Genomic DNA, 12768 nt, shown 5'->3' with positions numbered 1-12768 from the left:
GAATTTTGACAAATGAATCTTTGAAAAAAACCATTTACCTGTCCTATGTCATTCCCCACATATTTCTGGTCGCCATGTGCTAACCTTGACCGATTGACCGGAGATTTTTCGTTTCATCATCGGAACTTTTTGAAATATATATATATATATATATTGTTATTTTGTTCATGAAAAATAAAAAAACAATAGCCACCATTATTTTTTTCAAAAACAGGAAATTTTTGCATTGACAAAAATTCAACCTGGGGCGTCATGCAATGGAGAGAAATTTCAACATGCGATAGGTTAATTTCAATGAAAATGCATCGTGGAAGACCTCGTGGTCATGGCTGTGGCTGGCGAAGTTTTGAACAATCGTGCTCAAAACCAGCGATACCAAAGATGATTGGAGAATGAGACCTGCCATGAGCATCGAAGTGATCCTGCTTAGTAGTGAGTCTCTGAGACATAGTCTTGTCCCAAATACAGCCTTGCTGTTTTACTTGTTTATCTTTTCTTCTAGCGCAGAATGATCCAACTTGGAATGAGAATTCGATTTGCAGAAAACAAAAAAATATCACAGATAATATGTTTGATAAACACTCCAAACGTTATGCCAAACTCTTGGGCTATGTAAAGACTATAATTAAATAATAGAAATTAAGTAATTTGACTAGAGGTAGGCAGTTATGCTTCCATCTCTTATTAAATTTAATAATTATAAATACTTAATTTTTAATTCAGTCATTTTTAAAATTTAATATGGAATTGGTCATTAAATTTAATATGAGATGGCAGCATAACTGCCTACCTCTAGTCAAATTAATTAATTTCTATTATTTAATTATAGTCTTTACATAGCCCAAGAATTTGGCATATTGTTTGGCATGTTTATTGTATAACGGGCTATGGTTGTTGATGTTTATAAGTAATATGTGTAAACACAAGTTTTTAAAAATATGTGATTGCAAGTGACACTAAGATGCTAGGGAACGAGTGCTAAACACAAACTGATGGAGCATGTGCACAATTTGGGACTTTCCCTCTCCTCATCATTTGTTATGTGAAACATTGCTTATTAAGTGAGGCAAATTTTTACAATTTGTTTTGCTTGTTATGAGGAACACTCATTATGCAAGGTGCTCATTAAGTGAGGTTCCACTGTATTTGATATTGTAAATGGCTGAAATATTTAACACACTAAAAGAGAAAAGTTCCAATTTAGACCTTGCTACATTTGGATAATGGGTATATGAAAGAATGCAAAAATTATTTAATGCCAGGTATATCTTATCAAGTATTTTAGATATTATTCTAAAAGAGAAGGAGCAGAACAGTCATGGCCAGGATTTGCAAACAAAAATTTACTAGCAATTGGAAATTTGTGGAGAAGACAAATCATAGTATGATTTTTGAAGAAACAGGTTTGCAAAAGTGCCAAAGTATTCCTCGACAGATGGCAGGAGATTCAACAATTTTGTCTATGTGATCACCTGTAATGATGCATCTTAAGAATGATTTTCCTTGACAAAGCATATCCACAGTTACTCGAAAATGATGTTTTCGAAAAAATTCAGTATTTTCAGGATGACTGTAGAAGCACTGTGCCACAAGCCCAAATGATCTTTTAAGATTATTTAACAAGATGCAAATGATGCTGGAACATGTTCAATAATGTGTGTAATTGTTAAATGACGATCATTGAGCACGAAATTTCTCAAGTGATGTGTTGTTCATCAGTTGAAGTGGATGGTCATCTACCAGAGTGTAGTTCATCTTTGATAAATTCTCTGCCTTTCTTGAACACTTGTACCACTCACTCTTGTTTTTGATAGACTATTGTTACCAAAGGCTTTTGCAACATTTCTAGCTACTTTGAAGCAGTAATTCTGTCACAAAAATAAAACTTAATGCACATTCTTTGCTTAATTATACTTGACATTTTGAAAAATTGCAGGAGCAAAAATTCATTACACAGGAAACAAGCATTTATTTGCAAACAAAAACAGACCAAAGAACAAAAAACATGGCAACAGTGCCCTCTTGCATGTGTACTGTTTAAATTAACTATTCCCAACACTTCTTGATCTCAGTAGTATTTAGTTTTTGGTGTAGCATGACTTTAAAAATCTGTCATTGAATCTATCATTAAATCCAATTGCTAAATATATTAAACTTTGCTTAAACTATTTCAAAATTAGTGTCTTAAATTTGTAACTGAAGCATTGCTATGAAATATTTATAAACATTAGTTCCAATACAGAGAATAAACTGTTTATTACGCATAAATTAAAGTGAATGTAAATTGTTCAAAAAGTTTATTTTGCATAAGATTATAATAGGCTTACTGAAATATTATGTGTATATATCTAATAAATTAATTTATTATAAGTTAGATAATTTTTAAAAGAACAAAACTGCAATAACAAATTTATAATTTAGTATATTTTACAATTCATGGAATTAAATCAAGTTTAGGATTTTAATATTTTATTTAAGAATTAAATTTTTCGGAACTCATACATTTATTTTATTTGTTAGTTTGGATTTAAATGCTGCAGAATCTGGTGTTCAGCATAAACCGTCAGCACCAAGAAATGCCTTACACAATGATCAGCAGACTAAGGAAAGTTGTGCCTGTTAATTGTCCTCCAAGATTAAAGTCTTGATGTATAGTTGGTGAGTATATTTTATTATAAAGATTAAAGTTTTAATTTTATTGCGATGTTAAAATAAATTGCCATTAAATAAGAATGCACTTTTTTCTAAGTGCATTCTTATTTAATGGCAATCAGGTATGGAGACTCTCCATATGTGATAAAAATCCACCAATTTTTTGACAGTTAGGTATAGATTTTTAGGTATTCTAGCTTTTTTCCAAAATATGATACACTCGCATATTACAAGATTTACGCTTTCACTCACAGTTAGTTTAACTTTGCGAATGTTAAAAAACAAAACTGCGAGTACTTGTTGATTTGACTGTAATTTTGCAACCGTAATTTGGTGGTTTATCTCTCCAACTAAGAAAATGTTTTTTTAGTGCTTCGTAATTCCACTGACATCTTCGAAAAAAGTGTACGTGTTAATAGCCCGACAAATTGTGTTAGAATGGCGAACAAAGCAAATACGTGCCATTCTCTCGCACCATACATATGGAAATGATTCGATGCAAGTTGGCACGGGTTCTAGTGTTCAAAATGAGCTGAAATTTATTGTGGGAGTATTTAAGGGTAAAATAAACAAAACTAGGCCCTATGCGCTAGAAAAAAAAAATATTCGAAAAATAAGGGACACACTAATATATATCTAATATACACATATTATCAAAATTTATTATTACTTTCTAATTCAGAGAAAAATATTGGTATTATTGAGTCATGGCAGTGACTCCTGTCAAGTAAAAAGTCACTGACTGACTATATATACAGGAATCAGACTTTCCACTTCTACCCCAAATGTCTAAAGTAATTCCAAATAGCTCATTCAAATGGTAATTGCTTTCTTAGGTAGTGTGCAAAATTTCAAGCATTTTCTATTAAGTGGTTGCCAAAATATAAGCAATTGAAAACTCAAAAATTTCCAAAAAACCTGTACTTTCTTTTTCTTTATGGTCATCTGCAGTGTTAGATAAAGAAAGAGAACAAACTACTGGATCTAGAAAGTTCACATTTTAAACTTAAGTCTTCTCATTATCAGAGAGGTTATTGTGAACTTTTGGGTCAAAGTTCACGGGGGATATCTGATAGAGCTATTTCAGTTTGATTTCTTTTTATACTTGTAAGGATAAAACAAAACAAATGCATTGAAACAAATTCTGACAATGTGTGAAATCCCCTTTGCTTCCGCATCATGGGACCTAAGGGTCAACATCACGTCAGCAATGACAAAGTCGCCAGGACTGACACTACTGCATCTTTAAGGACAAACACAAAAACCTCGATAGCCATTAAGTTTGTTTTGCGTGAGCAGTCGTGTGTAGGCTCTCGGATTTGGGATGGAGATGAATTAGGCATAAGACAACTCAGTTACAAAAACAATACCTGTTTGTTTATTATAAGCTATTTACAAATAGGCTGAATATAGGCTAATTACAATTGAAAGGTTCAGCCACATCTTGGAAAAGGAGGTTACTCCTGGGTGAAAGATACAATTGTATCCTTTGCATTTAATAATTGTGGGAAGAGTTTTAACAATTTTTTTTATTTAATCAGCGAAAATTGTCAGCTCCAGGCTCTCTCAAAATGAATTTTATTTAAAACATTACTTAGAATAAGAAAAGCTCAAATTTATTCTAATTAAAACTTTTTATAACAATTTTTCTAAATGGTGTATTGAAAGTGTCAATTGGCAGTGTGTTGGTCAGTGATGCTTTTTGTTGGCTGGGCGTGTAGTCGCCAAGCGCCTATTGAATTATACGTTATTGGTTATGTCTTGATATAGTAATACAATTATTAAACAATTGATATCCAAACAAAAAATATCTGAGATGTAAAAACATTGTACCAAGTAAAAAACTTATGACAATTTAGATGACATTCAAAATTTTTTAAGTTTTTTTTTGGTAACGATTAGCTTTGTGCTTATTACAGCACAAAGCTAATCAGAAGCAGTACCCACAAGATTTTTATCTATATTATTGTCTTTTACAATTTGCTTTCAAGTGCCAAGTTTATCTTTACCAAAGAAATACTCCTAAGAAAAATTTTGAATGTCATCTAAATTGTAAAAAAATTGTGCCAAGTAAAAACTTTTGACATCTCAGATGTTTTTGTTTTGGTATAATTATTCTGAGTAAAAATGAAATTAATGACAATTTGATCAAACATATATTAATGTTACTGTACAAAAAGAAATCTTTTAATTTTCTTTCCCAGTATGTCCAAGAATAAACAGACCACTTTTTCATCTGCTAAGGTCTTGTTTTAAAGCTTTTCAGATGAGTTATTATATGGTGCCATTGAAAACACTAAGGCTTTTTTGGAGGTTTGAATAAAATAAGCATAGAAGTAAAATAAAAAATAAAAAAATATAAGTTGAAAAGTACCATTCAAGACCTTTCTAACAATACCAAAAATAAATTAAAAATATGATTAAAAATTGCAGCTTGGTATTGTGACTATGTCACAATAAATAATTGCTCTTTCCTTTTACTGTATTGCAAAATGCCAATTGATGTTGGAAATCTGGAAAAGTTGATGAACAGATTTGGTTTTGTAAGAATGATGTTTGTTTTTGTAAAATTTCACTCAGACATTTGACTCATGCCACTCTCTTATTCTGTTCTTCTGATATATTGAAGGGTATACATTGATATGGACAATTATGCTGAAAGATCAATCCTATGTGATCATTGATTTCCTTCTTCCAAATTTTTTTATCAGGCATCATAGATTTCATCTGTATGAGTCTTTTAACAGTTCTTCCTGAAAACACAAAAGAGAGATTCTTAATATTGAAAATCTTAAATAATCTTGAACTTGATTGTAATAGGCCTAATATTTTTTTTTAACATAGGATTCAACTTGTTAATAAACCTGTGGTTAGTGAGTGGACAGTTCATATTTTGCTCATTAAACAAATATGATGCTAACTTAACATTTTGTGAAATAATCTTTGAACCAGTTTGCAATGAATCATTTGTATTGCTTATCTGGTAGCCCAGATATTACTAAAATTTCTTCTTGATCTTCCAATTTTGACACACTTTTGTACATTTCTTGTACCCTTCTAACAAAGACAGATTAAATAAAATTTATGTATTAAATGTGAATATCTGTATATTAAAAGCAAAATGTTCTGTCCCCATCGAAACCGAAACCAACACTTTACAAAGAAGCAGCGTGTAAGTAGGTCACACTGGGTTGCCTGTGGGGTCTACAATTCATTCCTTGAAAAGACCACCTGGTAACTTTCTCTGTGGACTCTGCATGAATTCATGTAAGGGTTAACAAAAGGGAAGGATAATCTTTGTGTAGGGATAGGAAATACAAAAAGACTTCACTTTTGATTCAGACTTGAAGTTGAAGAGACAACTGTTCATTTGCTCCTGTAGCAACTATTCTTTAAGTTTGATTTTTGACCTTTGGTTATATACAGAATATAGATATACAGATTTAGTTTAATTTTTTATATTATTTTGAATAATTTTTATCTGTATATATATTAGAAGCAAAATGCTCTGTTACTATCACACACAAATAATATAAATTAAAATATTAATTTCATTTACAATTTGGAAATTTCAAAACAACTTTTACATGGTTTTTAAAAATGTTTTCATTTTCAATTCATTTGATTTTAGTTAGTTTTGATTTTGACATAAAGGCCAGCATTTTTATTATTTTTAAATTTAATTGTAATTTTTAGTTTCAATTAATTTTTGGTTTAATTTATTTAGTATTAATTTACTTTTTGCTTTTCTAATTATTTTAATAATTATTTAATTTTGCCTGCATTTTTTTAATCCTTAATTACAATTTTTAAAATTAATTACAACTTTTTTAAAATATTTTGCGATGTAACTATAAAAATTGTTTTAGTATTGTTTCACGCAAAAGATAATCAAATTTAAATTTATTTTAAATTTTTTAGTAATTTCATTGACACTTGTTTTATAAATTTGTCTGCTGTTTAAAATTTTTTAAAAATTCTAAGTAAGTTAACATTCATTGAACTGTCAGGCTACCTAGTAAATTATAATAGGAAAAATCCCATTTTTTTAATTTGTCCTTTAAATTATAGTGTAAGAAAACGATGGCAATACTATATTTAATACAGGGAATATATTTGTTTATTTTAATGAATAATGTATATATAATAAGTAATGAATATTTGAGATTGTATATTTAGTGTAAATGATTAAGATTTTATTAATAACTGAAGGATTTCTATTCTCCAGAAGGATAAGAATGGATTCCACATGTGAGCACTAGATTGGAATGAATGCATCGATTGTCTTTTGTGGTCACCGGACCAGTCTTCTGCTGCAGGGAACAATAAATTGAATCCTTGATTTCTCCATGTGACATATCCATTTGTATCTTAAATTACAAAAACTGATAGTTAATGTATAATGTGAGTAAATATTTATGATGTAAATTTTTAGAAATCCAATTCTTTCAGAGAACAAATCTATTCTCACAAAGAAAATATACACATGATTTATTGCTAAGTGATGTTTTTCCCAAAGATTTGATATGGCAGTTGCAAATTTAAAATCCTGGATTGCTAATTTATATTAGATATCTGTTAAATTGGGTTTTCTGAATTCATATTTAAAATTTAATTAAAGAAGGAAAAAAATTACCATATTTCTCCAAGTAAATAAAATATAAAAATATCAAAAAATTATTTCTTCCTAGAAAATATTCGGGGTTTTTTTTCTTATTGAATTTTGAGAGTTCTATAAATGTTACACTTTAACCCAGCTGCTTTAGTGTAATGCTAAAAGTGCAGCCTATAATGATAGTATATGTTCCTTCAGTAGTAATTTTATTCTATGTATCTCTACACTAAATAATAGATAGTCAGGCTCACTGTATTCAGTAATATAAACTGCTTTTTGTACAGTAGTGTGGATTTACTGTACTGTTCCAAATATGTATGATATGTAAAAGAGTAGATAGTGAAAAATTTTCTACTCTAGTTGTATGCAGAAAACTGTGTCTACAGATTTGAAAAGTTGTATTAAATCATTCGTGTTTGGGAAGAAAAACTGACTTTTAATTATTGCTTCAAATATGGTAAATTTTTTTACTTCAACAATTCCAATAACTGATTAACTTAGAGTTGTAAATTTTATAATTTTTCAAATTTTATTTTTTTTTGAGTTATTAAAGATTGTTTGAAAATTTATCTGTAATTGTTATTTAGCACATTCTATTGCTTCTATCTTTTTATATAAGAAACAGAAAGAATAGCAGCTGGTACTTGAAAATTCCGAAGAAAAAATGCCAAAAAAGTTGCTGTGACATGTAAATTTTATCATAATTTGCACGTGTTGTTTAAACATTTTGTTTAAAAAATATAGCTTTATATAGTCTATACACATTACTTCATAGTTTATTTTGAAGAACTTCTATTACACAGTAGGTCAAATATATTTATATTTTGTGATATATTATTATTTCTGTCCATCTTGACTCTTTTAGTTTTGTAATTGTTAAGGAAAATTTATGCACTTATAAAATGCACATTAATTTATGATTGCTACAAAGATTTGAACTCCTGCCAGGTAATATGTGCAATCTATACAACTGGCATTTTTAGAATTGTAAATATAAAGCTTACTGTTATTAATTCGACTTGTAAATCATATTACTGTTATTTTTAAACGGAAACTTAGAAAATATGTACAGTTAGCTCGTAGTCGAGTGAGTCTACGTCTAGGAGGAAGAATAAAAAAAAACTTAATCCCTACACCCTTATCAATAACATTGTTATATCATTAATAAATCATATTTTATCAAAAAATATAGCTATGGTTAGTATATAGAGTATACATTAGATTTCTGTATTGGTGATATATTTATGGAAATTTTTCTTATGAGCAAAACGATGTTTAATATATCTATTTGTCGGTGTATTTTAGAGCGTGAACGAACGTTTGTGTTTATGTATATTAACTCTTTATCACACTTAATTTAAAAAGAAAAATTAAATTGTGTAATATATACGAACAAGCGTCAAGTAATAAGCATTTTCTGTTATGTACGTGTTTAAATTTTGATAATTAACAGAGCACAGTGATTAATTTTTGATCTACTGTGTAACAGATATTCCAAATTGAGAATAATTATTGTTCTTCTGTGTGAAAGTTTTGAAAATTGTCAGATTGGTGAATGAATATCATACTTTAAATAACAATAAAAGAAGCAAACAAAATGTAGAAATGATTTTGTTATTGGTAAAGAATTGTTTCTTCTATTGCTTATAAACAGGAAATAAAATACTGAATTTAGAATTATCTTAAATGAAAATCACTTATAATTAAAAACGAGATTTTTTAAAAATGTTAATCCATTAAGAAATTTTAGTGATTTATAATGTAGAACGGATTTCGTAAATATTTTTCTTTTTTTATCGTAGCCGCCATAGAACTTTTAGCTCCTCCTTCCCGGTATTTGTAATTTCTTTCATGTTAATCGAACTTGTGTATAATATCCATAACGAAAAACCATCAAAGTGTCAGAATGAATGTGATCAGAACAGAAGCATTTCCTAGAAATAAAATTGTCTAACTACGTATTGTTTATTATTCATTGGTTGTGAACGAGGATAAAATTCCATTCTGATATAATTCAGTATTAATCTATAAATTGTGTTTAAAATAGTATTCGGACGACGTATGCTATAAAAACGTTGCTTTCTTATAGATTTCTAAGACTTATCTTTGTATAAAGTAAAAACACTGAAAGGAGGTAGTAATTAAATTACAGATGATCTAAATTATTTTCCTATTTATAGATTTATAAACTCTGATCGTAAAAGTAGTCAGACCAGGTCCGAATTCCTTTATCTACGGATTAATAATACACACTAGAAAGACAATGATCTATTTTTTTTATTTAAGCTATTCTGTGTGGACAATTAAAACAGATAATAACTGGTCGCGCTTTAACGACGTCATTTATTAATCAGTCGATTAATTTTCCGAGAGGTATTAAGTGTGTAAATCGAAGTGAAAGTTTGTAGTTGGGAAATAGGTAAAGGAGCGCGGAAAGTTTCGTCTTTTCTCATCATTGGTCGTTTGGCGGAGCGGCAAACTGCAAAATGGGACAGGCACACGTAAGACGAGCAGTTGGTGCTGAAGCCATGGGTTTCGTGCGAAGATTAACCGCTACAGCGTTATTTTTCGCGTGTTTTAAATTCACTTACAGCTTCCCCGACGGTGCACCGGCCGAAGCTTGCGATTCTCTCCTACCCAGACACGCCGGAACATCTCCCAGTCCTGTGGCAGAGTCTCCTTACGTCTTCGTGGCTTCAGACGATAAATATTCCTACAAAAATCCGCAACCCATCAAAGGTAAGCCGTTTAAGCATTCTCCCAAATATTATTAATTTACCCATTTATCGTAAATTAAACGTTATCCTCCGAGTGTAAGTACTGTATCGTTTATCCGGTCAAAGGCCGATAAAAGGCACGGCCCGGTCGGTAAATGTATTTGGATGTTTCGCATATTTAAAGTAGATAATGAATCTCCGTAACGCGTTCTCATTTTTACAGCGGTTCCTCTTATCATTAACGCGTTAAAGAATGTCAAACGTGCCCCAAATACGAACCATTTTTCAATGTAAAATTTGTATTACGGTTACGTTAATTGTCATAAACGTTCCAGTTAAAATGCAAGAATACTCTGGATAAAAGTTTAATACAAGAGCGTGGTCTAGTAATTGTAATTTTTTAAAAAATGTTAAGATTGATAATTACATCCCGGGGCCTAGAACTGTCTATTTAAAAGAATAAAAATGGAACTAGGCCCGGTTTTAGGCTGCGATTGATATTCATACAATAGGGAAGTGCCGTAATCCTATCTTCCCAGCATAGAAAACGAAAGGCCTCCGATAACCGGGTCAATTTAAATCTTATTAAAGTATGTCGCGTATCGAAACGAAAAGTAGACTCATTTCACTTTTTCGATTGTAAAAGTTTTACTCGGTTTTTTCCGCGGATAGAAGCGCTAATTTTTTAAAACTGGAATTGGCTTAATGGATTCGGAAGTGGAACAGTCAGGGAGGAGATGTTCTGCACCGCCAGACGTCGACAATAAGGAATTATCCAGATTCATTGTTTGTCGGTAAAATTGTTTTACGGCTTAAACGTCGTTTAACTTAAAACGAAAATAAAGACCACTGGGAATTTTGCTGTTTCCCCGAAACTCCACCGGCGTGGAGAACAATTAAATTATATTGTCCGATGTTTCTTTTCATTTAGTCGAGATCTACGGAGCTCCTTTCAAGGGATTTTTAGTGGCAGCCGTCGATCCCCACACGGGAGAACGCATAGGAAATTGGATCAAAGGAAAGGGAACGGGAATTTTACCGTGCGCCGCGATAACCCATTCGGACGGAAGGGATAAAAAACACGTTATATTAATTTGGACTCCTCCTAAAGACAAAGCGGAAGGAAACGTCGTCTTCGTGTAAGTATTTTTACTTTTAGTAGGAAATTTTACGCCGGTCAATCGTCTCGGCTTTATTTGCGTGCCACGTATATTAATTAACTAAAATGCAATGGTCGTTTTTCGCAGAGCCACCGTTCTTCGATCCAAGTCGCTGTACTACACCGGACAAGTGGCCGGCCTGGTAGGCAATGCGGCTTACCGATATTATTATTAATTCCTCCGTCCGCAACGAAATTACTTGGCCTGTTATTTATCCATGCGTTTAATAAATTGAAAACGAGACGAGGCGATAATTAGTCTTGGATCTGTAGCGCTGCCACCGCCCGCCGTCCTAGCTTAATTATTCGGCCGCTCACCAGTTTAACCGCCTACCGAATCGTCGTAATATTTATCGTGAAATTCTCTTAAATATGTCCCCTTTTTTCCGTATCGGAGGGAAAGAACCGGATATTTCCATCGACCGCCACGTGGCTAACGGTTATTCTGCCGACTTTTGGATAACAACTAATTAAAATAATAAATGCAGCGCTCTTTTATTCATTTTTAATATAAATTCCCACATTTTTCACGGTTAAAAATTAAGTTATTAATTTCAATATTTCCGACCGAATTTAGTGCGGAATCGGCCGGTCCGAGTCGGTAGGAGTCGACGAAATCGGAAATTGTAACGAATTTCATTTTTAATATTAATTGGTTTTTTCGCAATTTGTGTTTTTTAAATACGAATCGTATTTTATTGAAACTTCTATCGGTACAAAATGGAAAAGTTCGTAATAAAAGCGATAAATAGGAGGCGAGAAGGGACGGGACGGGTGGAAATCGGTTTAAAGCGGAGGAAGTTTCTTCCCGTGTTAAACGCGCTTTTTAATGCCGGGGAGAATACAATAACGACATTCGACATTTCCGTTTTTCGGCGGGAGAAACGCGCCGGGGTAGTGACTAATTAATAAGAAAGTTTTACGTCTGGTTAAATAAAGGCGGCGAATTCTTAAATTACCTGCCGAGTAGAGCCGCGTCCGTACGCGGGTTAGCCGCCCGGTCGTTTCCGGGAAGAATCCGACAGGAGTGCATTGTGTTTTCCTCTGTCGAACCGAAAGAAGGTCAACGAGAAGAAATTCGGTCGTTAACGGCACGTAAGAATGTGTCGACGTCCATTTTCCCACTCTTCCACGCCGCCCACGCCCGGCGAGAAAGCATTTGCGGAAAGAGAGACTTTAAATATCCAGGCTCTACCTATTTTCTTTCTATGTCGAAATTTTATTACTTTCCGATAAAAGTTTTTCTCCGCTTAAAGATGCCGCGGTTTAAACGTATATTAGATATTTTTCCGCGTAATATCCGAAAAGGAAAAAAAAACAAACTAATCGATGGGGAAATACTGTGTAAATTTACGAAAGTAAATAACGTACTTTTCCATTTTCGACCACCGGGAGTAATGGGCGAAAAAGTCCTCCCGTATACTTTATACCCCCGTTCTAGGCATTTCGGGCTTACAACTTCGATATCCGTTACAAAGATTTTTACCGAATATATTGCGCAAAGCCTGTAGCCAAGAAATGCCTAGACGTTAAGACGGGTATTAAAACTTACGGGATGACGTTTTCGCCCTATTGTCGTCGGGAATGGAAAAATACGTTATTTATTTATTCTAAATTTACCGAAT

At 32.0% G+C, this 12768-nt stretch overlaps 2 protein-coding genes across 7 annotated transcripts in view; both read left to right on the top strand.

The window, feature by feature from the left end:
* The window catches only part of Rab14 (RAS oncogene family member Rab14), a 191256-nt gene extending 182032 nt beyond the window's left edge, over positions 1 to 9224 (top strand). For 4 of the 6 annotated variants that reach the window (XM_067277644.1, XM_067277642.1, XM_067277639.1 and 1 more), the window contains exons 8-9: positions 2521 to 2658; positions 6881 to 9224. In XM_067277644.1, coding sequence (XP_067133745.1) covers positions 2521 to 2623 — 103 coding nt within the window. In that variant the 3' untranslated portion in view covers positions 2624 to 2658; positions 6881 to 9224. Of the gene's footprint in view, positions 1 to 2520; positions 2659 to 6864 lie in introns of all 6 variants that reach the window. The other 2 variants (XM_067277641.1, XM_067277640.1) reach the window with 2 other exon arrangements.
* A 122-nt stretch (positions 9225 to 9346) lies between these two features.
* Positions 9347 to 11387, top strand: LOC136981325 (putative defense protein 1). The gene is made up of 3 exons (XM_067277645.1): positions 9347 to 10006; positions 10916 to 11123; positions 11232 to 11387. Exons 1-3 carry the CDS (start codon positions 9754 to 9756, stop codon positions 11317 to 11319), a joined length of 549 nt encoding a protein of 182 aa, XP_067133746.1. The 5' UTR covers positions 9347 to 9753; the 3' UTR covers positions 11320 to 11387.
* The last annotated feature ends 1381 nt before the right edge of the window (positions 11388 to 12768 follow it).

Source organism: Centruroides vittatus, unplaced genomic scaffold (assembly GCF_030686945.1).
Source record: "Centruroides vittatus isolate TY-2023 unplaced genomic scaffold, ASM3068694v2 contig_751, whole genome shotgun sequence".
NCBI classification, from domain to species: domain Eukaryota; kingdom Metazoa; phylum Arthropoda; class Arachnida; order Scorpiones; family Buthidae; genus Centruroides; species Centruroides vittatus.
The sequence above is the reverse complement of the archived record's forward strand: the minus strand, read 5'-3'. Positions and strand labels throughout refer to the sequence as shown.